Source organism: Anabrus simplex, chromosome 2 (genome assembly GCF_040414725.1).
Source record: "Anabrus simplex isolate iqAnaSimp1 chromosome 2, ASM4041472v1, whole genome shotgun sequence".
NCBI classification, from domain to species: Eukaryota; Metazoa; Arthropoda; class Insecta; order Orthoptera; family Tettigoniidae; genus Anabrus; species Anabrus simplex.
Genome location: NC_090266.1, coordinates 143,450,901 through 143,478,287, shown reverse-complemented (window position 1 = coordinate 143,478,287; position 27,387 = coordinate 143,450,901). Strand labels below are relative to the sequence as shown.

Below are 27,387 nucleotides of genomic sequence, written 5' to 3'. Positions count from 1 at the left end.
GCAAATTTAACCAATTAAGGTTAAATTTCCGACCCTCCCGGGAATCGAACACGGTACCCCTGTGACCAAAGGCCAGCACGCTAACCATTTAGCCATGGAGCCGGACTTAAGCGACTGCAGCTATCGAGCTCGGTAAATCGCAGCAGATTACGCTACTGCGTGTTGAGATGATGTCGGTAGAATACAGTATACCTGTTAAGACATAAGGCTGCAGTAGAAGGAGAGGAAGAAGAAGGTAACGAGAGCCACATAGTCAAGCAGCACACAGCTGAACAAAGTGCACATTAGTGACACAGACATAAGAGTGGCGTGGTCGCGGGAACTACAGTCGAATTCGTAACACTCTGTTACTAACTAACATACAGTACGGGCTCCGTAATTCCAGGTGCACGGTAACACGACTATCTCGAATAGAAAAGTACGGATTTACGAACGTACACGAAAACGCCTGTGAACAACATAATGTACCTATGTTAAACATTACAGTACAACAGTTTAGAAAACAAAAACATACAGATTGCATTAAAATAAATGTTAAACTTTCTTTTGTAAATTAACAAAACACTCTAGGCAATCTTCTTAAGTTAAATGTTAACTTATAGTTCCTATTTCAATAATGATGAATATAAAACGATTATTTTATTGAATATTTATACGTGACGACGACGACGACGACGACGATGATGATGATGATGATGATGATGATTGCTGTCTTAATGTCATCGGCCCTTAAAACGCAAAGTGTCCTCTGTTTTAACTCGTAGGGAATAAGAAACATAATATAAATTGCTGGAAGACTTTCCCGATAGATTCATGAAGGGCGACCCGTGTTCTGCTCTGCCACACGATACACTAGCAGCATATAATGGTATTCGTGGTATTCATACACTGGCATTATTCAAATACTACTACTTCTACTACGAAGTAACTCGCGTACTAGTGCGGACGATAATTCGCATCTCTGACAGCTGTTATTCAGGTCAAGGTCAGACAGACCGGTTTCATGTAGGGGTGGGGAACCCGTCCAGCGACATCCCCGTCGTTAAGAACAACAGACAACCGGCATGTGACAGGTCTAGTGCTTTTGTCGAACTGCTTACGTGGAATATTCTCCCACAGTGCGATTTCAATATCATGGTCTTTTGGGAGTCCAACTCGCCGTATGCAGAAACAACCCGTGTTGACGTGTACGTAAATAAAGTTTATTACGTCAACGAAAGAATGCATGGGATAGAATTTCAAAGTGAGTAGTATCGGAATTGAAATGTCAAAACACATCGAACGTTTTACTTCATACCAGTAAGGGACATGTTATAAACATAAATTAATTAAACGTACCTTATTTCGTGCTTCCAATCGAAGAGAACATGTTTAAATGTAAATGAGAACCTTCTAGCTTACTGCTGATTTAGCAGTGCCTATTCAACGTATCAAAACAAGCGTTGCCAGGCTGAGTGGCTCAGACGGTTCAAGCACTGGTTTCATGAACTTAGCAGGCTCGATCCTGGCTCAGTCCGCTGGTATTTGAAGGTACTCAAATACGACCGCTTCTGATCGGTAGATTTACGGCCACGTTAAAGAATACCAGTGGGCAAAATTCCAACACCGCGCGTCTCCATTCGCACGTGAAGATTTATTATGATTATTATTATTATTATTATTATTATTATTATTATTATTATTATTATTATTATTGGGCGAGTTGGCCGTGCGATTAGCTTGCATCCGTCGAAAAGCCACTAACAATATTATTATAAAAACTGTGTTAGTCTATTATTACTGACTATTATGAAAATAAAAGTTAATCGCCCCACTCAAACTTTGTAGCTCGTAATCTGTCAGAAAACACTAAAGAAAATAGTGAACTTTTAACAGGTCCGAATTATTATTAATAATATAATTGCAGACATGTCTCCGAAATTACCGAAGCATGTACTTACAAATTGTTTTACGTCGCACCGACACAAATAGGTCTTACGGCGACAGTGGGAGAGAAAAGGGATACAAGTGGGAAGGAAGCGTTCGAAGTCTAATAAAGGTACAGTTCCAGCATTTCCCTGATGTGAAAATGGGAATCTACGGAAAACCATCTTCCCGGCTACCGACAGTGGAGTTCGAACCCACTATCACCAGAATACTAGCTCACAGCTGCGCGCCCCTAACCGCACGATCAACTTACTCTAAGCCCCAATGCCGGTCTGCGTAGCTCGGACGATAGAGCGCTGGTCTTCTGATCCCACCTTGGCAGGTTCGATGGCGGCTCAGTTCGGTGGTATTTGAAGGTGCTGAAATATGCCATTCTCGTGTCTGTGGATTTACTTGCACTTAAAAACGTACTGCTTTACAAAATTCTGGCACTTCAGCGTCTTCGAAAACCGTGAAAATTAGTTACTGGAACGTAAAGATATTAGTAGTAGTAGTAGTAGTAGTAGTAGTAGTAGTAGTAGTAACATTATTATTACGGACGTTTTAATTAAACGGGTCCGTTACATTACCTATCGGCACTTACTGTCCGGTAATTAGCCTTCTGTCCACCTCTGTGGTAATAGTGGTTAGTGTGATTAGCTGCCAACCCCCGGAGGCCCGTGTTCCATTCCCATCTCCGCCACGAAATTTGAAAAGTGGTAGAGGGCTGGAACGGGGTCCACTAAGCCTCGGGAGGTCAAATGGGTAGAGGTGGTTCGATTCCCACCTCAGCCATCCTGAAAGTGGTTTCCCGTAGTTTCGCACTTCTCCAGACAAATGCCGGGATGGTACCTAACTTAAGGCCACGGCCGCTTCCTTCCCTCTTCCTTGTCTATCCCATCCAATCTCCCCATTCCCCCGCAAGGCCTACACAAGACCCCTGTTCAGCATAGAAGGTGAGACCGCCTGGGCGAGGTACTGGTCATTCTCCCCAGTTGTATCCCCCGACCCAATGTCTCACGCTCCAGGACACTGCCCTTCAGGCGGTAGAGGTGGGATCCCTCGCTGAGTCCGAGGGAAAACCAACCCTGGAAGGTAAACAGATTAGGAAAAAAGAAGAATAAGCCTTCTGTTAGAAATACCCGGCGGCAATTCCATAGTAGACCGAGCTCGATAGCTGCAGTTGCTTAACTGCGGCCAGTATCCAGTATTCGGGAGATAGCAGGTTCGAACCCCACTGTCGGCGGCCTTGAAGATGATTTTCCGTGGTTTCCCATTTTCACACCAGGCAAATGCTGGGGCTGTACCTTAATTAAGGCCACGGCCGCTTCCTTCCCACTCCTGGCCCTTTCCTGTCCCATCGTCGCCATAAAACATTTCTGTGTCGGTGCGACGTAAAGCTTCTAGCAAAAGAAATCCACAGTAGCTATTGTTCCTTCGAGCAATGTTCACGCATGGTTGCAAATACGGTTTTTGAAATCTGTCTCATTAATAACAATATGACTGAATACTTACAGCCTTTTCTTTTAGTGTCCACCGTCCTCTCATTGACCTGAAAAGTTTATGAATAAGCATAGACAACTCGCATTGTCTATTGTCAGAAATTCATCGTAGACTGTCGCAATAACAGCACAGAAATGTTGCGCTCATTTTTCATTTACTTATTAACTATTTCCTTTCATTTTGTCAGGTTGGATCACTGAGTAATGCCATTGACGTCTTATAAATCACACACAACTACACAATACTTTATTCGCACGTATGTGCTGGTGCGTATCTTCGAGGTCACTGTAAGGATCCTGTGTACATTTCACACAGAGTACCCTAGACCGGTTTTCGAGTACAGCAAGTGGCCTGGCACGTGAGTCATCCTCTCCCACTTGCCAAGCGTTTAGGGGAAGTGCTAAACAACATGTGTTGGCCTGCGATAAGAAACAGGTTCAACAAGCCCTAGACTCTGCTACTGTACTTCCACTACGCGTGGACAGAATGACGTAACCGGCATATCCTGCTACGGCCGTTCAAAACACATTAGGTCCTGAAATATTTGGCTCAGTTATGGGCAAACTAATAGGACAAGATAAAAAGTACATAGCATATATTGTGAGATGTCTTTTTCTTTGCCGACTAGCTTAATATCTGCACGTATACACCTAACACCCTGTATATTGGATCACAGAGAATCCTCGACTAATTCATGATTTTTATTACATGACGGTAGGTATATGAAGGGCTGTAACTGCAAGGTGAATAATATGACTATTTTTTTAGTGATGCAGTAAATGGACACAGATACCGTACAAATATAGGCCTACATGTTCCTTCTTTCCAAACGCTGTCAGATGATGATGGAAACAACAGATATTCCGACAATATTCTGTCACAGGCCATACTGCTAACGATTCTCTAGATGACCTAAATTTTGTATTGGTGACAGTGTTTTATCTAGAGGATTGGTCGTCCTGACTCCCCCAAGGTTACCATTTGTGACTTTCTTTCGTGGGGAACTCTAAATAGAAAAAAACATAGGAATAATCCTCGCACTATAGAGGAAATCGACGGCTTACTTCTAAAACATAGTAACCTTAAATACATTATACTGTAGGAGTGCTTAATTTCACTTTCAAAGAACGTCAATACAGTACGGTAAGGTAAGATCTATTTTCCTTTACACACAAGCACAGGAAAATGAACACAACGAAAATTATTCCGATGGACTGCATATACATACGAGGCTGGGAGGCGTGACCGGTCTTAAGGCATGATCCATTATCCTCCTTAACACTGGTCACGCCTCCCAGCCACATATGGATATGCAGCCCATCAGAACAACGTTCGCTGCGTTCATTTTCCTGTGCTGAGGTGTAAAGGAAAATAATCGTAAATGCATTATAGGCCTAATGTAGGAGTTCGTAAATACTTCATGAAAATATTCATTCGAAAAGTGTGGTACAATAAGGTTAATTTTCCTCTATACAATTACATGGGGAAATGAACGCAATCACCATTGTTCTGATGAATTGCATATCGATGTGTGGCTGGTAGGCGTGACCAGTCTTAAGGAAAGTAATTGATAGGTAGAGCATTGGGATACGAGGTATTGCTCGCGCACCGTCGATGTTACAGCAGAAATTAGGATCTTAACCGTAGACGAACTCATACGTGTAAATGCAATTTCATCAAAATATGTCAGGAATGTATGACTCCAGTTGGGCATCATATTCACTAACGCATATAGCAAGACTGGCGTTCAGAAACTCAACTTTGTGCATGCCATCAGTGGATTAAGGGCCTTTACTACGGTAGCCAGATCTAAAGACAATGGGTTGGGATATAGTACCATATCTGAAGTACTCATTTGATTATTGTTTGGTTGAAGGAGCTATACCAAATAATTGGAGAGTTGATATAGTAGCCCCTGTGTGATAGACATAAAGCTGAAAATTACAGGCCAGTAAGTTTGAAATCGTTGCATGTGAGCTTTGGGAAAGCATTCTTTCTGAATATACTGGACATGTTTGCGAAATTAATAACTGGTTCGATAGAAGGCAGTTCGGGTTTAGGAAAGGTTATTCCACTGAAGCTCAATTTGTAGGTTTTCAGCAACATATAGCAGATATCCTGGATTCAGCAGGTCAAATGGACTGTGTCGCGATTGACTTGTCTAAACCATTTGATAGGGTGGATCATGGGAGACTACTGGCAAAAATAAGAGCAATTGGACTAGGCAAAAGAGTGACCGAATGGGTTGCTATATTTCTAGAAAACAGATATCAGAAAATTAGGGTAGGCAAAGCTTTATCTGATCCCGTAAAAATTAAGAGGCAGTATTATTGGACTTTTATGTTTTCTTATATATATAAATGATATGAGTAATAGAGTAATACATAAGTTACAAGATTGTGAGGAACTGCAAAATGACCTCGATAATGTTGTGAGATGGACAGTAGGCAATGGTATGATGACAAACGGGGTTAAAAGTCAGGCTGTGAGTTTCACAAATAGGAAAAGTCCTCTCAGTTTTAATTACTGCGTTGATGGGGTGAAAGTTCCTTTTGAGGATCATTGTAAGTATCTGTGTGTTAATATAAGGAAAAATCTTGATTGGGGTAATCACATAAATGAGATTGTAAATAAAGGGTACAGATCTCTGCACATGGTTATGAGGATGTTTAGGGGTTGTAGTACGGATGTAGAGGGGAGGGCATATAAGTCTCCGGTAAGACCCCAACTAGAGTATGGTTCCAGTGTATAGGACCCTCTCCAGGATTACTTGATTCAAGAACTAGAAAAAATCCAAAGAAAAGCAGCTCGATTTGTTCTGGGTGATTTCCGACAAAAGAGTAGCGTTACAAAATTGTTGCAACGTTTGGGCTGGGAAGAACTGGGAGAAAGGAGAAGAGTTTCTCGACTAAGTGGTGTGTTCCGAGCTGTCAGCTGAGAAATGGCGTGGAATGACATTAATAGGCGAATAAGTTTGAGTAGCGTCTTTAAAAGTAGGAAATATTACAATATAAAGGCAAAGTTGGAATTGAAGAGGAAGAATTGGGGCAAATATTCATTTATAGGAAGGGGAGTTGTTCAATACATTTCCAATGTCATTGAAATCATTTAAGAAAAGACTAGGAAAACAACAGATAGTGAAACTGCCACCTGGGCGACTGTCCTAATTGCATATCAGTATTGATTGATTGAAGTGCGTTTTAATTTATGTGGCAGTTTGCATATTTATCTGGAAGTCCGATTGAAAACGCGTACTACGACTTTTATTTATGTGGAGTGTGGGAGAATATTTTCGAGTTTAGCTATGCCGAATTTGGAGAGGCAGTTAGCGCTCTTATCTGGGACTTTGCTCCTATCGGGGACGCTACTGTAAAAATCAAGATGGGTACACATCAGTATGAATATACATCTGCATTATGCAAGACGAAAAGTAAGTTGAGATAATGTAATCTATGGATATATTTATAAAATATATCATGCTTTACGTTCAGCTATCACAGAAATTTTAAAGATTTCCCAAGCTAGCAAGTTGTTGCTACTGACTATGTGAGTTGCACGCAAGCAATTCAAAGGCAAGCTTTCTAGGCAGCTGTAGTTGTCACGGCAACGTCCTTTGATGCTGCTACGCGGTTATCTGTGGGTTCGAGTCCCAACAGTCCAACATCTTTTTTACCTTCTAAATGATAGTCGGTAGTGTACTAGAGGTGATAGTACACAGTTACTAATCACTAGAGTGTGTGTCAAAAGCTTGGGTTTTATTCCAAATCTATCCGCGACGCTCATATGGAGTAAAAGTATACGACGTTGTTCATAGTGATTCGTCCGTCGAATGAGGGCGTTAAGGAGGTTTCTTTTTCTTCTACTTCTTAATCTGTTTATCCTTCAGGGTCGATTTTCCCTTCGGACTCAGCGAGGGATCCCATCACTACCGCCTCAAGGGCAGTGACCTGGAGCTTCAGACTCTGAGTCGAGGGATACAAATGGGAAGAATGACCAGTACCTCGCCCAGGCGGCCTCACCTGCTATGCTGAACAGGGGCCTTGTGGAGGGATGGGAAGATTAGAAGGGACAGGCAAGGAAGAGGGAAGGAAGCGGCCGTGGCCGTAAGTTAGGTACCATCCCGGCATTTGCCTGGAGGAGAAGTGGGAAACCACGGAAAACCACTTCGAGGATGGTTGAGGTGGGAATCGAACCCACCTCTACTCAGTTGACCTCCCGAGGCTGAGTGGACCCCGTTCCAGCCCTCGTAACACTTTCCAAATTTCATGGCAGAGCCGGGAATCGAACCCGGGCCTCCGTGGCTGGCAGCTAATCACAATAACCACTACACCACAGAGGTGGACAGGTTATGTTTCCTTGACTTCATAACAACTTGCTACTAAGTATTTACACTAAAGTGAGATGCATGCTTGCCAGTTACTATTCTAACATTGTCTTGGAAAAAGGAAAAGAAACTAACTACTTATTAAATTAGTAAAAATAAATTGAATTAATAATAACATTAATGATCCTATGCCACATACAATGGCATTAATTGCGAATAGAAACTTTACATTCGCCGTAACGAGCATCCCCGTAAATAGTATTAGACAAAAAACAAAATTATACCGTGTGGTAGGAATTATTTGATAAGGTACATAACCTGAATCTTAACCTTTCCGTCCAGGTTACAGTTTCAGTTTTTTGATTTTCTACAACAATTTCAGAGATTTCAGTCCTAATTCTGTTTTTGACCTGAACTTCCACACTATAGCTTAATAAGAGTGTGATATTGGGCTCCAGTAATACAATTTCAAATGGAGTAGTGCTAGGCAAACGAAAACACCAGGGAACACGTGCACCACTGCGCTAATTTTCGCTATATTTTCAGTAACCTTATTATCAAGCATTAGTCCGGCTCCATGGCTAAATGGTTAGCGTACTGGCCTTTGGTGACAGGGGTCGCAGGTTCGATTCCCAGCAAGGTCGGGAATTTTAACCATAATAGGTTAATTCCGCTGACACTTGGTCTGGGTGTATGTGTCGTCTTCATCAACATTTCATTCTCATCACGACGCGCAGGTCGCCTACGGGAGTCAAATCAAAAGACCTGCATCTGGAGAGCTGAACTTGTCCTCGGACACTCCCGGCATACGCCATTCCATTTCATCAAGCAATAAAAATGTTACTTCATATTCCGCTTAACAATACCGTCGTTAAAATCCGTTGGTAGTACGCAAGAAAATATTTAACTTCTAGTTTGCAAAACTGCAGCTTACGTATTTGGCTGTTAATTAATCTGGCGATCGTAGTACAGGCCCTAGGACACATCCCGGCACTAAAAGCAATACGCCATTTCCATTTCAGCACAGGCCCTAAGTGGGAAGTTACAGATATAATGTCTCAGCTAATGACACAACGTCACGACAGCGCATGAATGCTCTGTTCAGCCTAAGGCCGAGCAAGCCACCCTGTATAAAGTTAAAGAGATTGCGTCTTTTAACTCGTTGTATCTCATGAAATCATTTAGATTCAGGCACATGCTGATGACTTGGTATTCTAGACAAATATTACATAGTCTATTGTTCTTTCAATATGTAGACATATTGATGACTTTCTTTTAAAATCTCATATGTCTCACTGCTGTTCCTACCTATTACGATCTGCCTAGAGTTTTACGCCACACGGGACATCATAGGTAAGCCGATGATTAACAGATCTGTTACCATTTTCCTGTGAATCGTGTTGAGGAAAGTATTAGTAAATTAATCTAGATATAGAAAGACTTCATCAATATACACTAAGTCATAATTTAGCCTACTATTAAATGAAAACAAAACCTTAGTTATTTTTCTAGGATATCGAAGAAATTTATCAAATTTTTTCCACAGCGACATTCGTCCAGCAATTGTAAACGGTTCTGTAGTCAAGTATCAGGAATGTGTTAAGAATTTAGGTATTCTAATGGATAGTACTCTGTTCTGGACCTTCCACGCCAAGCATTTGGCCAAGAAAATGTCTGGCATATTGCATCAATTTAGACGAAATTTGCTGTATCTTCCTTTTTCGGTGAGCAAACTTCAGCGAATTTAGAATGCCTGTGTGCGATTCGTCTTCAATATTCGTAAAGACTGTCACGTAACATATTACTACAAAGCCGCAGAGTGGTTGAAACTCAGGGATAGATGATCATACTCAGCTCCTTGTTTACTGATGAGAATTTTAAAATCTGATGCTCCCTCATATTTGACTAAGTCCTTTGTTCAGATGAGTCAAGTGCATGATCGGGACAATAGGTTTACAGCTAACACCCTTAAGGTTCCACAGCATCGTACGGTAAAGTGCAGTAAGTCGTTCATTGTCACTGCCTCTCAATTGTACAACGATCTTAAACTATATGAAATACAGCAAAGTAGTGTCGGAACTCAGAAAAAATGTCTTAAATGCCGCTACCTTTCCACTTATTAAGCCATGTAAGAGTATTTTCACCAAATTAATTAAATAGTACGAAATATCATAATCTTCTAGATACATTTTAGATGCTCAGTATTATTCTCAATTCATCCTCGGCATTAACATTCTTAGGTTTCTCTTATTTCTTCTCTTCCTTGTTAGTATAGACTATGTTTATGAAATGGTAAAAGTATTATTGAAGTCTCTTGGATGTTTAGTTTTTAATCTTATTCTTATATCCTCAGTAGGAAAATGTATCTTAGGCTTTTTGTATTATTTTTATTAGATGCTGTATATTAGTTGATACATTTAAGTTAAAATGGCAGTTAGTTACAGCCAAAGGGACCTCTGCTCCTACTTGTAATTAACTTTATATAAATATATTTCTATTTCTATTACATTTCTTAAAACTGGTCACGCCTCACAGCCACATATTGATGGATTTCTTTTAAAACCTCGTATGTCCCAATGCCTTTCTTACCCATTATATCCCTTACGACTGGTCACGCCTCCCAGCCATATATTTATATGCACTCCAACAAAATAATTTTCTTTGTGTTTATTTTCCTATGCATACATGTAAAGGAAATTGGACCTTACCATACCATATTGTAGGGGCGTTGTTTGCCTAGCGAATTTACGCTCTCCTTCGGTATACTGTATTTAAGTGTCATTTTTCATTACAGTCGGCATAGGAAAATGAACACAACGAAAGTTGTTCTGATGGACTGCATATAAGCATGTGGCTTGGAGGCGTGGCCTCTCTTAAGGAATATAATGGGTAGGAAGAGCATTGGGACATACGAGGTTTTAAAAGAAAACAATCGATATTTATATACTGTACAGTTATTCAGTATAATGTTTGTTGTGTATATTTTTTTATGCTAAGGTGTAAAGGAAAATGAACCTGAACCCTTAAATGCATATCATTGCATATGTGCAAAGGAGAATATACTACTTGCTTGTTATATCTGCTTTATGATTTTACAGGTGTCCATTTACTTCTGCCTTGCAGATGAACTCTCTAGGGGTCACTGTGTATTGAAAAAGAACAACAATCTTTTATTTTATTACTTTTTCTTGATGATGAGTTGAAGTGGTGTAAACTTTAAACAGATAAGATAAAACACATAAAATGCTGTTTACCACAGAGAATTCGTGAGCCATTACATCCCTAAGACTGAAGTCTGGCTGTAGCTACACTAATCGTACAGCTTTTCATATACCGGTTCATAAAACACACAAAACTCTTAACATTTTGACTGATCCAAAAAATATAAGTATATTAATTCTGCCAAATACCTTTTTAAATATTTTTATGGTAACGATCTATTACTTTTTGAATGAAAAACCGTCGTTTTTAAAAGAAATAATAAATTGCGCATTTAAGGGTTAAATGCATTATACTGTAGGAGTGCGTAAATTTGCAATGCAAACAACGTCTCTACATTATGCTATGGTAAGGTCCATTTTCCTTTACACATTAGCATAGGAAAATGTACACAACGAAAATTATTCTGATGGACTGCATATAAATAGTTGGCTGGGAGGCGAGATCATTCATAGGAATATAACAGGTAGGAAGAGCATTGGGCATACGAGGTTTTAAAAGAAAGCCTTGGATATTCTCTTGAAATATTTTTGTTGCTGGAGATTAACGATTCAGTTTGAAAGAAAGGTTAATCCAATGCAGACATTTGATACTTGTACCGATCTATTACCATAGGAGTTGATCTCCTACTCTTCTCAGGAGTGAAAGATTAGCTATAAAAATTGATGCTTTAGTTGGTGGACTCATTGTAGAACCTGAAGGCCCATGTTGTCGGGTATTAGCTATCTATTATCGTCCCTGGGGATAATGCGTTATTAATTCTCTTTAGTAATGGAGCACAGGACATACCTAGCGTCCCTGGTAGGTAGGGGCAACTGGTAACGTGATTGAAGTTCTGCGACTGCATCTCCTCCTGATCCGTCTCACGATGGTAGAAGTAGTTGAAATTCGAGACGATTACAGGCACGGGCAGGGCGATGGTAAGCACACCCGCAATGGCACAGAGAGAACCCACGATCTTGCCCCATACCCCGACCGGCCTGGAAAGAAAAATACTCAGTTATTTTTTTATACTTGGAGGACGCCACAAAACTGGGGTAAGAGGAACACACAAGAAGTGAATAAGAGAATATGAAGAAGAAATTGAAGAAAAAGAAGAAGAAGTAAAGGTAGGTAAGGCAGGAGACAGAAGGCAGGAAGTCAGACAGCTGACAAATTTTCAAGTGCCAAAAGCCAAACATTGAGAAGCATTTTGTTTAACAACAATGCAAAACATCAGCATGAAATTAGCAACGCAAAAGTGAAAATATTTTTAGTTAAGACAATCAAACAACCAGACACTCAAACATAAAAAAGGACAAGGTGAGGTGCATTCATTGTTTATTTCTACATTTATTATATCCATGCACTGAATTTTGAAAAAAAACACCACTGCCATAACATCACACAAAATGATAATCATTCAAAAATATTTGAAACCGCCACGCGTAAGGTTTCTACGCACGCACAAATGTGTCATCACATGCAGCAAATACTACAGTGTGCAGAAAAATATTCTCCATCATTTGTTCTCGGTCTCGAAAATAAATGAAAAGAGAATATTTTTCTTGTTCAGAAAACATTCCACTTAGAAAATTCTTTGTTTTAATTGCAACTGTTTTAAATGTATATATAATTTAGATACTGAAGGCTAATCACACCGATGTCAATAAACCAATATGTACAAGCACGGATACGATCATAGGGTCCAATGAACGCACGCACGCACCCAACACTAGAAACACTGAGATATAAAGTGGATGAACACGCAGTGTAATAAGGCAGAAAGAGAAGAGATAAGAGAAAAAGAGAGAGAATCATGAAGAGACATGAAACTGACGACAACATACGTAGAGGGAACAAAGGTAAGTCGGATAACATTAAAAGCGCTCGAGTGGGAGACTAAATTCAACAATCATAATCATAATAATAGTAATGATAATGAATCAACTGTGTCACTCTCGAACGCATAGCTGTAATAAGAACGTTTCCCTCGCGGACAAAATTTTAACACAAAGAAGTTTTGTTAACTTTGCACAATTTAAAACTAACGTCCGTTTCCTTTAACCAACAAAGAATTTTCTTCGTATTTGATTTTTCTAGTTTTCCTTTCTACAGATTTTTGAATAAAAGAATTACTTCAAATATTTGTAAAATTATTAAAAATCTTTGGCATTGCAAACTACTTTGAGGGTAAATTAAAAGAAAACGTATGTAATGAACTAAATCGTGAATGTAATTGAGTACATCATACGTCATGTCACCATAGCCCACGGTAGTCATCGTAACAACGGCCCACCAGAACGCGTCCGGAATCGACTTGAAGAACGAGTTCTCCGAGCCGGCTTCGGCGAAGTAAACGGCGCTCGAGAAGAGAACCACACCTGGAAGATACGGTAACACGGTTACCTCATGTCACCATAGCCCACGGTAGTCATGGTAACTACCGCCCACCAGAAGGCGTCCGGGATCGACTTGAAGAAGGACTGCTCCGACCCTGCCTCAGCGAAGTACACGGCGCTGGAGAAGAGGATCACACCTGCAACAGCGAGACGGGTGACAGTGCTCCAGTACGTCCTACGAGCAGACAACACTTCCCAAACAAAGAGAGCTCTTGGGCCATTGGCACTAGAAACTTACTGATATCATCTGCCACTTTTGGAGAAATTGATACACATTTCGGTATACTGTACTTCGCTGTTACTTGATCAGAATTATTGGCTCTGCCGAAAAGCCTATTTTCTGAATTACAATGTACTGAAGACCACCAGATGTACTCAAAAACGAAATAGTTTATGTGATCCTTGTAGGAAAACTGGTAATCTCGATTGTTTCGTGTTATATAGAAAGTGTCAACCCACAAATCTGTAACGATTGTGAAAAACCGGGTAAGTGACAATGCACTTCCTAACCATTATTTTCCTTAAGACTGGTCACCCCTCTCAGCCACGTACGGATATGCAGTCCATCAGAACAATTGTCGTAGTGTTCATTTTCATATGCCAACATGTACAGGAAATTGAACCTTACATACCTTGTAGCACAGGCTTGCTGCAGAAATGTATACATGACTCCCTTCTACAGTATAATGCATGTAAGGTTCATTTTCCTGTACACGTGGGCATAGGAATATGAACACAAGAATAATTGTTTTGATGGACTGCATATCCGTACGTGGCTGAGAAGCGTGACCAGTGTTAAGGAAAGTCATTGTAGGGAAGTGCATTGTCAGTTACCCGATTTTTCACAATCGTTGCAGAAATATTTAGAGATTACCCAAGCCCGTGACTGGATAGCTAAAAGTCCGTTACGTATTTTGGAAATACGCACTCAAACTACTTAAAGATCATCATTGTATATCTAAGAGACAATATCATGTTTTGAAAAATGAACTACACTTACTAAGACATTACGGGATAGTTAAAAGTGCCTTACAGTCTTATGCATATTGATGTGAAGAAGGAGGTACATTTTGATTTTTAAGTAACAAAGAGGTAACAAATGTTTCCCGACAATTCTTGACAGTATGGATACCCATTGTTGAGATAGGTAATTGTAGTTAATGCTCTTATTGATTGTGTTTGGAAGTTCATACCTGGCATGTGTTTGTAGCTGTTTGAAACTGCATTCTGTGAGTATATTTAATCAGTCATAATGGATATCACACCAAATCAGAGAAGTAAGATTGCTGGAATGATGAGCAGCGACAAGTACATCCCAATCTTGAGAGAAAAGCTGCCTCTGAACTGAAGAGTTTGGCTGAGGAACTGAATGTCGGGATTGCGATTTTCCACCAAGACCTCGCCCCTTGACATGTATCGAAAAAATCAAAGACGAAAAATGGTTTTCAGTGTTTGGGCTGGTCTGGAAATTCACGGGACATCAACCCTATAGAAAATCTTTGGGCAATTATCAAGAAACAGATGAGAAAAATGGACTGCACTATCAGGGAAAGGATGTTTTGTACTGCAGTTTAGGTGTGGCTTCTTGACCAAGAAATAAGGAAAATATATAAGAAACTCAAACAAAGCGAGTGGAAATGTTAATTAACGACAAAGATGGACATATTAAATACTAAAACATTCTTTAATATGAAGTAACCTTGATGATGTGTAAAATAATGTCAAAATAATAAAATTGTATCTCTGATGACATTAATATGCACAAGACTGTACGTTGTTTTGAAAGTATCAACTAAACTTGTAAAGTTAGTTGGATAAACAGTAACTAGAGGTCCGTTAAATGGTCTGAAATATCAACTAAAATCTTCTTAAGATCATTATCGGGTATCAAGGAGTCCATTACGTGTTTTGAAAACAGCGGACTAAACTTGCTAAGACCATCACTGCATAGTTAAAAGTCGATGGATTTCTTTTAAAACCTCGTATGTCCCAATGTTTATGCTACGTATTATATTCCTTAAGACTTGTCAAGCCTCCCGGACTAGGAGTTGTTGGGTGCTGAAATAACTTAAATTTTCTATGGTCATCACTGCCCAGCTGAGAATCCATTGCGTGTTTTTAACGAGAATATGCTAAATTTGCTGAGATCATCAATGGATAACGAAAAATACATGACAAGTTTTGAAAAATGAACTGAACTTGCTATGGCCATCACTTGACAGCTAAGCGTCCATTACGCAATTTGAAAGAAGGAACAAAACTTTCTGAGACTATCTATCACTGGATGACCCTGTTTTGTGCTTGGAAAGAATGAACTATCCTTGTAAAGACCATCCCTCTGTAGAGAAGACACCATTACGTGTTATGAAAGAAGAAACAAACCAAATTTGACAAGGCTGACACTACACAGTGGAGTTTATATCTAAAACTCCATATAGTGTTTTTAAGAAATATTCTCCTCGCAAGATCATTATTATGAAAATAGACCATTCGTGCATCTGATCGAGTTAAACTTCACAAAATCTAAAGGCGTGGTAGGAAGATTTTTATGGTCACTAAAACACCCTGGTTTTTAAAATATCGATGGCTTTCTTTTAAAACCTCGTGTGTCCAAATGCACTTCCTACGTATTATAGGCCTATTCCTTAAGGCTGGTTACGCCTACTGGCCACATATTTGTATGCAGTCCATCATAATTATTTTCGTTGTGTTCATTTTCCTGTGGGCATGTGTAAAGGAAAATGAAACTTAAATACATTATGGTGTAGGAGAGCGTAAATTCGCCATGCAAACAGCATTCCTACAATAAGGTGCGATAACGTCCATTTTCCTTTACACTTAAGCATAGGAAAATGAACGCAATGAAAATTATTTTCACGCCAGACAAATGCTGGGGCTGTACTTAATCAAGGCCGTGGTCATTTCCTTCCCACTCCTAGCCCTTTCCTATCCCATCGTCACCATAAGACCTCTGTGTGTCGATGCGACGTAGAGCAAATCGCGTGTAACGTTAGTCATTCTGTAGCAACAGTGACTTTTCCAGATAATCACAAGAATGTTGGAATTTAATATTTTACTTTTGGAACTTGAGGAGGCATAGTGCGGATACCGTGCTGAACTTGGCCAAAATAGAGAAGTACCTAAAATTACAGTTAATGAGCGGGAAATTTTACGAAGATTCATATGAACTTAAAGGAGGAGAGCTGTCCAATAAGTAGCGTATCAATCTATTAGCTTCTTAGTAATCTGATATTTCTAAACAATAATTAATGTTATATTAAGGTTTCTTTGAGCCTATAGATTCTTTTACCTTAAAAATGTGAGTAAAAATGCTCCAGGCTTCTTTTTTTTTTTGCTAGTTGCTTTACGTCGCACCGACACAGATAGGTATTATGGGGACGATGGCACGGGAAACGGCTAGGTGTGGGAAGGAAGCGGCCGTGGCCTTAATTAAGGTACAGCCCCAACATTTGCCTGGTGTGAAAATGGGAAACCACGGAAAACCATTTTCAGGGCTGCCGACAGTGGGGTTCGAACCTACTATCTCCCGAATACTGGGTACTGGCCGCACTTAGGCGACTGCAACTATCGAGCTCGGTCCAGGCTTCTTCTTAGGATTAAAGAAGATATATTATAATGTGGGCATTTTTCAGAATTCATTGATGGGGAATAACATTAGTTGGTCGCTGTAGTATGTGGTTAGCGTTATCCATTGTTACCTCGACGGTTCCTGACCTAGGTTCAACGTTAGCACGTGGGTTGGAACGGGGTTGATCTACCGACAAGGAAACTGCTGACGTGAAAAACAGCGCGCCTAGTCGTGAAACCAAGCTTAACGGCTGAGGAGACCGTTGAGTTGACCACAGATCCCCCGTAATCTGTAGGTTATGAGCTGTGACGACTGCGGACAAGTCCCGCATGAACCACAGAGTTAACGTTTTGTAAGTAATGTAGATGCTTCCAGCGGATTTTTCTATGATCATAACGTGGGCTGAGTAGCTCAGGTGGCAGGACGATGGCCTTCTGAGCTCAAGTTGGCGGGTAGATTCCAGCTCAGTCCGGTGGTAGTTGCATGTGCTTAAATACGTCAACTTCGCGTGAGTAGATTTACTGGCAGGTTAAGGAACTATTCCGACATAAAATTCGGGCAGTACGGCGTCTCCGAAAACCGTGAAAGTAGTTAGTGTGATTGAAAACTAATAACATTATTATAGAGTCACTGTGGTGGTAATAATAGTTGTTACAACATCTCTTGAACGAGAGGCTCAAACACCGATTATTCACTTTCTTCAAAACATTTATTGACTGAAAAGAATGCTTCATTAACGGAAGCCTAGTGCAAGAATGTTATTGACATTTAATTAAGCAACGGAAAGAAATACGAATATAGATTCGAAGTAACTCGTAACAACAACTCAAGTACTGTACTGAATGACGGAACATGTGTCACTGTCCCCCCACATCTCACCAGTAGAAAAATGTAAATTCGTGTCCTCATCCCGAGATAAAGTAACACTTTTCACTGACGTTAGTGGTCCTTGAAAAAATGAAAATCCACAGCCTATTTCCAGTCATTCGACCGGGTCAGGAATGGAATGAATAAAGCCCCCATCTAACGGTGAGGATGGGAATTATGCCGGCTGCCGAAGCCTGTCGCACTCCTCTGGGGCAATGATTAATGAGTGACAGATGAAATGAAATGATAATGGAGAGTGTTGCTGGAATGAAATATGATAGAGATAAGCGGAGTACCCGGAGAAAAACCGCTCCTGCCTGCGCTTTGTCCAGCACAAATCTCACATGGAGCGACCGGGATTTGAACCACGGAACCCAGCAGTGGGAGGCCGGCGCGCCGCCGCCTGAGCCACGGAGGCTCTTAGTGGTCCTTTTTGTGATTACTTTTATAAGGTGCAATATTACGTGGTTACCAGTCCATACTGATCAAGAAATGAGAATGAAAAAGTGAAGAAGGAAAGGAAAGAAATAGAAAAGAAGGAGAAGAAGAGGGAGAAAAAGGATAATAATAAGAAAGGGTGATGAAAAGAGGCCAATATGAAATACACCGTTGACCTTGGATGCCCTGATATGACAGAGCCGGAAGAAAACTATATGCGGCGGCCTTCAATGTCCTCAGCTCATACTAACATCAATAACATTACACTGACTGTTGTCAGTTGAAGTGTGCTCTGTTTCTTCGGCTGCCACTTATCTCCAGGAGATGGCATTACTGCAGGAATTGCACAAAACTTACCCGTCAATGACAGGTTGAACAGTTAGTTTTTTATAAAACTCAGTGTGCCTCAAAAAGAAAATAAACAAATAATGCTTACACAATTCTCTTATACGCCTCGCAAATTTTGAATGTTGGAGACACGCGATGGGGCGAAAGGGGGGGGGGGGGCGAATTATTAGGATCAAGTACATTTATTAAAATTTGAGAATGTTTTATTTTCTCTCTTTACTGAATAAGGTAACGAACAACAAAAATAGAGCATTATTGTCATTATTATCATCATCACCGTACGAATCGTTAACAACACTGTAAATACTATCCCTGCAATGCGGAAACTGCACGCTCGCGGATATACACTAGGAGGAATTAAAAGAAAAAAGACGAAGAGAAGAAGGAGAAAGGAAATTTAAGACCCGCTAATTCCTTGAATAAGATCTGAGTTGATTCTGGTATTGCATGGCTCCTCCTTTTTAATTTTTTCCATCCGACGTCTCTTGGTCATCTCTGGTTCTCTTCTGAAACCAGCGATATTTCATTTTCCCTTCAATGTAGTAGTGCAACGAATAATCCAACACTACCCTGTCAGTTTTCATACCTCTTTAAGGACACCTCAGTTGAATAACACTATTTACCAGCACATCGAGCTAGATCCTGTTCACTACAGTAACATCCTCAAATATTTTTGCTTACAAAAGGCTGCAGCTACATTGACAGCATTATGTCCCTTCCATTACTTTAGCCTATAATGACCTGCATTTTAAATGGAGATTTAAATGTGGTGGCACAACCACCACTCCTCCTCAGCTGCCAGTTAACATTACAGTTACGAAAGAAACAACATTTTCAGGAATCCAATTAAAAACATGGTTTAATTGCCTACAAACTGCAAGGTAGACTTGAAGGAAGTATATCTTACCTAACATATTAGTACTTCAGTAATTGTCTCAATTTTTTTAGGGTAGGCCATATTAATAAGGTAAAATACTGTTTGGATACACTCGTAAGTTTTTATTGTAGGCACTAGTGCTATTAACTCGAACAAAAAGAACTAAGACTCATGAAGTGAAAATTATATCACAGATATGCAGACATTTGAATTTTTAAATGTGATTTTTTGCTATTTGTATCCCTGTTGATGAACTGAGGGTTACCGTTAGTTGGTATTATGCATACATTTTGCTCTAGTTGATGTTAGGTGAGTAAAAATAGTTTCATAGACACGAGTCTACAAAAGGAGCCTCAAAACTTGCAGGTTCCATGTCCAGTTGCCCTTAAAGAATGGCACATCTCTTTTTAGAAGAGTTGCTATCTGTTCCAGCTTAGGGACTGTAGTGGTTGGGATGCACATCGTACGCGTGAATTGTTTCTGTTAAGCTTTGTTATTATGTTATTTTTCCTAATTTATGTACAATAGATCGCTTCTACAGTTGAAGTAGGATAAGGTTTTGCCTACCTGATGCTCAGTTCCCCTCAAGGACATGGGTTCGATTCCCTGTCGGGAAATATTTAAAAACCAAATATCCGCCTTAAGAGAGGCTCAAGCCCCAGAGGCGTTCTTAACCTACAACAAAAATGTGTCCCATGTTAAATCCTATAAGCACAGAGATAACTACTGTAACCAATTCAGTGCCGAAGCTACGAATAGTAAGAGCCATTACTTCTCCAAGGGCCTTCATGGCCTGTACGGTGATGGCTTTGATTTGCTTTTTGCTTTAGTAACCTGGTTTATTTGGAATGAATTACAGCTAGAATTAAGATAAGTGCCTGCCTAACCTAAGCGGTAAAACCAAGCTCGGTTCACTCGGAAGCACATGGGTTCTATTTCCTGTCAGGAAGTCAGAAAAAAAAAAGAAATATTGATTTCTACTTCTGGAGAGGAACCATGTCCTGACGTTCGTTCAGCCTACACCAAAAATGAGTTCTATAGAAATTACCAGAGGCAAAGGCGGCCGGCCATAGTGCAACAACACTACCCCACTTAGTGTCGAGGTTATGTTTAGTGGAAGTCTTCACCTTCCACTCCTCCAGCGGCCTACATGGCCTGTGAGGAGATTGTTTTGCCCTTCTGTGGCTTGCTAGAATTGATTCTTTCTGTGACATCCAAGTACACTGCCATAGTATATAAATATTTCGAAATGAAGTGTCCCGTCCATGAAGCTCGTACGCTATATCTATGGCTTTCTTCTATAACCTCGTATGTCCGAATGCTGTTCCTACCCATTATATTCCTTATGATTGGTTACCCCTCCGAGCCACATATTTATATGCATTCCAACAGAATAATTTTCATTGTGTTCATTTTCTTATGGTAATTTGTAAAGGAAAATGGACCTCACCGTACCACAGTGTAGGGATTTTGTTTACATGGCGAATTTGCGCGCTCCTACAGTATAACGCATTTAAGGAAACCATATCAGTTTCATGTTTGCATTAGCTGTGTAAGTTCTTTTTAATAATAATGATGATGACAATAATAATAAAAACCAATCGAGTTGGTCGTGCGGTTATGGTCGCGCAGCAGTGAGCTTGCATTCGGGAGATAGTGGGTTCAAACCTCACTGAGGGTAGCCCGGAGGATGGTTTTCCATGGCTTTCCATTTTCACGCCAAGTAATGCTGCGGCTGTGCCTTAATTAAGGACACGACGACTTATTTACCACTCTTAGCCATTCCCATCGTCGGTCCGACTTGAAGCAAATTTTTTTAAAAGATAATAAAACTAATGGTGACGCTTATTTCGTCATTAAGGTCCATTTAATTATTTCGGTTGCACATTTCCAACATTTTTATAACATATACTTCGGAAACTACTCGATATGTTCTATGGGTATACAGTACAATTACTTTAATTCATCCGTGTGATTTTAAAACTTTTTATTCCATATTCCTTTAAAGATAAATTATTGAGTTGATATTTTTTACAGTCTGCTTTACGTTGTACCGACACAAATAGGTCTTATGGCAACGAAGAAATAGGACAGGACTTGGAGTGGGAAGGAAGCGACCTTGACCGTAATAATGTACAGCTCTCAGCATTTGGCTGGTGTGAAAATGGGAAACCACGGAAAACCATCTTCAGGGGTGCCGACAGTGGAGTCGGAACCTACTGTTTCCCGCATACAAGCTGATAGCTATGTGATCTAAACCGTGCAGCCACTAGCTCTGCTTTAATTGGTTCTCTAAATATTAGTAGCGATTCAATTCACTGTTTGGAATGATGGTTTGGCATTTTATACATCTTTGGCTTTCTTTTAAAACCTCGGTATGTCCCAATGCTCTTCCTACACATTATATTCCATAAGACTGGTCACGCCTCCCAGCCACATATTTATATGCAGTCCATGAGAATCATTTTCGTTGTGCTCATTTTCCTATGCGCGTATTAAGGAAAATGAACCTTAAATACAATATACTGTGGGGATTGCGTGAATTCACAATGCAAACAACATCCCTAGAATACGGTATAGTCGGGTCTATTTTCCTTTACACTATTGCAGAGGAAAATGAACACAAAGGAAATTATTTTCATGGACGGCATATACATCCATGGCTGGGAGGAGTGACCAGCCTGAGGAATATAGTGGGTAGGAAGAGCATTGGGACATACGAAGTTTAAAATGGAAACCATCGACATACATCTCACTGGTCACCTTGCTTAGTTTCATTATTACAAATGGAAGAGTTCTTTTAAAGGAAAAACTGTGATTCAACCGTTCGGGTTTGGATACTTCATTTGAGGGCACTTCCAAATGAGTTCCTTGACTCTGCCAAGATTCAGTGCAATGACGTCGGCACATTGGTGAGCACGCCTCACTCCGCCACCAATGGATGAAGTAATTTAAAATGGAAAAATGTGTGTCTGCCTGAGTCCAAGACTGTCTTGCCCCAGCTGAGTTCACTAATTATGACCTTCAAATAAGGACGTTAATGCATGGAGCCGAGCTGAGTAGCTCATGTGGTAGACTGCTGGCCATCTGATCTCAAGATGACGGGTTCGATGCTGGTGCAGATCGGTATTTGATGGTGCTCATATCGCCAGCCTCCTGTCAGTAGATTTAACGGAACGTAAAGAAACTCATGTGGGCTATATTCCGGCACCTCGGTATCTTCCAAAGCGGTAAAAATAGTTAGTGGGATGCAAAGCTAATTTCATCATCATCATCATCATCATCATCATCATCATCATCATCATCCGAATGCGACCTCGAAGTCTGCCTGTAATTATTCTGTCCCTTATGCAGACAGTCCGGGTTCGATCTCAGTTCACTTTTTTTAAACCTGGATTTGACGGCAGGTTCGATATCCACTCAGTCTATGCGAGCTTAAATTGAGGGGCTTCATACATACATAGACTACATATTCATTATAGACCCCCCTGCATTTCAGTGTTCAGTCTGCAAGCCTCTCCTGTGACCTCGTTTACTTCTGTACCTTTTATCTTTAAGTCGTTAGAAACTGGGTCTTACCATCGTTGTCTTGATCTCCCTCTACTTCTATTACTCTCTATAACCTATCCTCCTCCATTCGCATCACATGACCCCACCACCGAAGCCGGTTTATGCGTGAAGCTTCTTGTCAGTATAATAGTAGCCCCAGTTGAGAAAACCAAGGATACCAGCGAGATTACTCGTTCACCATCAATCCACCAAACCCGCCGAATCTCCTGGCCAGAGAGAAAGCGGCACCTTCTAGTTGGCCCGTCCCTCCCCGTATGGGAATGAAAACCTTTCCTAGGTCCTATTCGTTGCGCTTACCACGCGTCACTTTTTAATCTGCAGGCCTTCAGGCTGGGCAGCGGTCACTTGGTAGGCCAAGGCTCATCTCGGATGAAGGGTCACGGGGGATTATTATTTAAATATATGATAGAACTAAGTGAAGTCATGGTATCGCTATTCAGAAAGAAGAATGATTCTCGATGTATGGCTGTTATTCGGGCGGGAAACTTATCGATAGACAGTTCTTATAATTGCCTTTCAATAAGAGAATGATTCAAGGAATAAGTATATACATCAAGAACTGTACAACAAACCGTTGTGATTAGATTACATTATTATTATTGCCGGTGGGTTTTGCGGCGGATTGTAAGGAGAATTTAAGAGATAGGGTGATTTTTGGTCCATATTTCGCTGAGTGACTATACATTAATCATGTTGGGCGAAAAACATGATGACATTTCAACGGGAGATAATACTAAATTCCGCTTCACTGGACTGTATTGATTCTTTTGCGTTGCTTTTTTGGAAATTATATTAATTTGTTCGTGTCGTCAACCTCTAGAAATCTTTTGCCACTACTTGCACCATATGATATGAACCTTATCGATAGACAGTTCTTATAAATGCCTCTCAATAAGAGAATGATTCAAGGAATAAGTATATACATCAAGAACTGTACAACAAACCGTTGTGATTAGATTAAATTGGAACTGCGGAAGTGTAGAGTGTTTAATGTGAGGAAAGGAACGTTAAGGAAGACACAAACACCCAGTCCCCAGGCCAGGGATATTAATCATTTACAATTAAAACCCCCTGACCTGGCCGGAAATCGAACCCGGGGCCGCCGGGTGACAGGCGGACGTGTTGCCCCCTAAACCGCAGGTCGGACTTTGCGTTATGTTACTTATTAAGTGAGTAGCCTATGTTTAATCTGACCCGCAGTCTCTTTACCGGGTAATGAAAGTGTTGGTGGCAGGTTTTAAGAGGAATTTAAGGGTTAGGATGGTTGTTGGTCCATGTTTCACTGAGTGACTATAAAATAATCATGTTGGGGAGAAAAACATGATGCAATTTCAACGGGAGATAACACTAAATTGCACTTCACTGGACTAAATTCTTTCTTTTGTGTTACATCTTGGGTTGAAGATTCTTAAGTTTTGCCTTTGTAGGTCTTACAGGGAAACTATTTCTTCGACGGTTCTAATTAAGTAGGAAATGTAATGAGCACTTATTGCGACGCGCTAGTCTGTAAATCCGAAGTACGAATACGAGAAAATCCTTATATTTTGCATATGGTTACGAAATTGTTTTCTGAAATATTAATAAACACTATTGATAAGTTAGTTAGTGGCATGCAGGACGAGTAATTACTAAGTCGTTCTGTTACATCTGGTGGTGTCGCGTGCCAGCTTCCCACGTCTCCATGGTAACGATGGCACGCAGCTTAGAGGTCGACATGTGACTGGATGTCAGCCAGAACCTCGGTCGTTACGTCATCTGGTGTGCCAAGGTAACTGAGAGGCCATGTTGCCAGACAGTCTGAATGCCCGGCACACAACAAGTGACTAAGTAAGAAGCAGTGTCACCTGTACATCGAACACTTCCATGTCATTTTCAGAATTAGTGCAATTAATATTTTAATTAAACTAGTTCTGGAAATGACAGGTACATACACACATCATGCTCATACAAGTCATCATCGCTTGATAGTTTAAATCGTAACTATGAGTTATTCTTACATGCTATGCAAAACAAAGAGCACTTAGCACCATTTTCTGAAAAAAAGTTCATTAAACATATTTGCAAAATAATGCACATTTTCTCAGATATTACTTTTGCGTTTCTTACTAGATGACACAATTTTGGAATTTATATATATAGTCACAAAAGAATGGACGCGTGGTATCATATGTTCTTCATATGCATTTTTTATCAGACTTAATTTGAATTATTATCAGAATATAATTCATCTCCCATGTACAGTTTTGCTAAAATGTTTAGGGACACACAATACTGTAATTTGAACATAGAGGAACCTGTCCCTATATTGTTAGATTAAATAACTATGTTTTAGGTGTTCACTAACAATGGGACACGAGTATTTGTTTCGCCTAAACAAGGCGCTTCTACGACTGTGGGTACTCCTTCCAGAAAATGTTATAGATAGCGTAAAACATTGACTTTATTGACAGTAAAATGCAAAATTACTGAATAACTCATTGTGACGCCATTTTGATTTACTACTGAATTGAGGACCAAAGATGGAAAAGGGGAAAAGTGCCAAAATATGCCAAATGTGTTTTTTGTAATAAGGGGATATATTAGCCATGCCGCTTATATGGCTTACTTCAAAAACCTCGTATCTCCCAATGATTTTCCCATCTGTTATTTCCCTCAAGACTGGTCATACGTCTCAGCTACATATGGATCTACGTCCCATCAGAACAATTTTCGCTGGGTTCATTTTTCAAATGTTTTATCAAACAACGCATACTATGAATTTCCCACCCTTGTCTAGAATAAACAAAACTCAGAAAATGCTTGGTAATTTACGAAATAATTTTCAAGGCATATTTTATCCTTACAAATTTATAATATAAAGTGTTAGAAGCAATCCAGCAATAAATCAAAATTGCATCATAATTAGTTATTCAGTAATTTTGCATTTGATTGTCAAAAATGTCAACATGTTTTGTTTGCTTAAAGTTCTATAAAATTTTGTAGAAGGAGGGCCAATAGTCGTAGAAATGCCGTGTTTTGTGTGAAACAAATACTCGTGTCCCATTGTTAGTTAACATCTAAAAACATTGCTATTTAATCTAACAGTATAGAGACAGGGTCCCCTATGTTCAAATTATGGCGTGTCCCTAAACTTTCTGGCAAAAATGTAGATAAAACCCCTGTGGATCCCCACAACATACATTATATCCAAAGGTTCAGTTGCTTCTGAGACAGATGTATCTGTTAGAAACTTACACAATACCATATGTTCATTCCTTTTTGTTTTAAGAAACAATACACAATTCAACGCAAAATTATATCTGAGCACATAATTACAATTATGGCCTCGTCATAATGCCAGATGAGAGTATTTATAACTTTTGTGAACTGAACAATTAATAAATTACGATACTATTATAACACCATATCAGGGATATGAATTATAAGAATTCTTTATGAATATAATTTTCTAGCTAGATTCTGAAAATCATTGCAATAGACACTTACCATGAAGAAAGTGAATTCTAGTTGTTATATGCCCTACGCGGACAGACGAATGACAGGAATCTCAATCCAATGCTGCATTACGTAAATATTTTATGTGTATATGATAAGGTTATTTCGATGACCTTCTTTTGAAACCTCGTATGTCCCAATGCACTTTCTACCCATTATATTCCTTAAGACTGGTCACGCCTCCCAGCCACATATCTGTATGCAGTCCATCAGAATAATTTTCGTTGTTTTAACTTTTGTATGCTGACATGGACATGAAAATGAACCTTAAATACATTATACTGTACGAGGGCGTAAATTCGCTATGCAAAGAACATCTCCACAGTACGGTATGGCAAGGTCCATTTTCCTTTACCACGTTACCATAGGAAAATGAACACAACGAAAATTATTGTGAAGGATTGCATATAAATATGTGACTGGGAGGGGTGACCAGTCTAAAGGAATAGAATGGGTATTAAGTTCACTGGGACGTACGAGGTTTTAAAAGAAGGCCATCGATTTAAAATAATACTTCCGTAACAATACAGGGATTGCAATTCACACCTGAGTCAACTAAACATAATAATAATAATTGAAAAATGTTCATGTAAACTAGAACAGGATGGGGTTAAAAATCATAGAAGTAACAAAATCTTATTGAAGGGGCTAAGCAATACTTTGAATATTCTTGTGATTTTTTAACGAAGACCGTAAAAAGAAAATGAATGTAATGTAAAAAGGATAATAATAATAGCCTCATTGGAAATAAATGCGCTGAACAGTCACAGTTGTGTATTATAGACCTATCATCTGTAAAGTAATAAATACCAAAGGTGAAGAAATGTATTAAACACGTTGGCTGTTTCCATCCAATTTGTGCCTTCCATAG

The 27,387-nt window shown here is 39.8% G+C and overlaps 1 protein-coding gene across 1 annotated transcript in view; it reads right to left on the bottom strand.

The window, feature by feature from the left end:
• The window catches only part of Sh (Potassium voltage-gated channel protein Shaker), a 719,812-nt gene that overhangs the window by 160,813 nt on the left and 531,612 nt on the right, over positions 1-27,387 (bottom strand). The window contains exons 6-7 of the mRNA XM_068225948.1: positions 13,340-13,469; positions 11,741-11,931 (exon numbers count right to left, since the gene is read on the bottom strand). Of these exons, the coding sequence (XP_068082049.1) occupies positions 11,741-11,931; positions 13,340-13,469 (321 nt within the window). The remainder of the gene's footprint in view (positions 1-11,740; positions 11,932-13,339; positions 13,470-27,387) is intronic.